Here is a 974-nt window from a genome sequence, read left to right as displayed (position 1 = left end):
AATGGAATTGCAGGAGACGTGGTAGGTAGAGTAGTGACTAAAGTGGGATTATCTGAAGCGTGTTTGCAAATGACGTCTTTTGTTGCAGTTCCAGGCTCCAGGACCTGGTTTGCAGAGCACCTGAAAGACATTTAAAGCAAAAAAGAAATTAAAAAAAAACCAAAAACAAACCATGGAAAAAAAACCCCAGTCAAGTATAATAGCTGTAGCATTTATTTTTAGATTACTTACTTTGTCCACTTTTTACAGGAGCCATTGGGCTGATCATTAAAAGTTCCATAGTGGCAAGTTCGGCAACCTTCAACAGAGAAGGACAGGTAAATTAGTACAAGATGAGCATTTAAAACAACATGTGAAATTATTTTTGCCTGCTTGTACAATGACTACGATCCACATTCACAGAATTACTATCTCATAAGCTGTTCTGACCGTGCAAGGCAATTCTTTCCCTGTGAGCTAGGGACCAGTACAGCACTCGGCCACGCCACCTGTTTATTTGGCAAAAGATGCTGCAGATCACCTCTAGCTCCAGAGTTCCCAGCTCAGTTTCCCATGTGCTGGCAACAGAAGAGCTGTCATGCAAAGTGACCTAACTGGCGCAGGCTTTGAGCTGCAGCAGGGCTCAGAGTTTGGTGGGTTTGTCTTGTGAGGTCCTTGCTCTAGTTGTCTCCGCGCTGCATGAGAGGCAGCGGCACGTCCGTCTGGTGCGGCGAGTGCAGGAGGTTTAAGCTGGCGGGGAAAGGCGACCTTACCACTCCCGGTGTTCTCCTGGCCCACGCCACAGCTTGGGTCGCAGCGGGAGCAGCCGTCGCCGCTGCAGCGGTACCCCTCCTTGCACGTGCATTCAGCATCACTTTTTGAGGAGCACTCTTTTAAGTACCTGAATCTCCCTGGAAAGTGGAGACAGTCCTGGATTACACACGCGCTCGGGGAAGCCCGGGCTGGGGGCCCGGGCCTTGCAGAAACGAGGCCGG

At 49.6% G+C, this 974-nt stretch overlaps 1 protein-coding gene across 1 annotated transcript in view; it reads right to left on the bottom strand.

Moving 5' to 3' along the window:
• Positions 1 to 227: 227 nt before the first annotated feature.
• The window catches only part of TNFRSF9 (tumor necrosis factor receptor superfamily, member 9), a 3,023-nt gene continuing 2,276 nt past the window's right edge, over positions 228 to 974 (bottom strand). The window contains exons 2-3 of the mRNA XM_010565377.1: positions 753 to 890; positions 228 to 298 (exon numbers count right to left, since the gene is read on the bottom strand). Coding sequence (XP_010563679.1) covers positions 228 to 298; positions 753 to 890 — 209 coding nt within the window. The remainder of the gene's footprint in view (positions 299 to 752; positions 891 to 974) is intronic.

The sequence above is a fragment of the Haliaeetus leucocephalus genome, unplaced genomic scaffold, assembly GCF_000737465.1.
Source record: "Haliaeetus leucocephalus isolate CR32 unplaced genomic scaffold, Haliaeetus_leucocephalus-4.0 Scaffold190, whole genome shotgun sequence".
Taxonomy (NCBI): Eukaryota; Metazoa; Chordata; class Aves; order Accipitriformes; family Accipitridae; genus Haliaeetus; species Haliaeetus leucocephalus.
The sequence above is the reverse complement of the archived record's forward strand: the minus strand, read 5'-3'. Positions and strand labels throughout refer to the sequence as shown.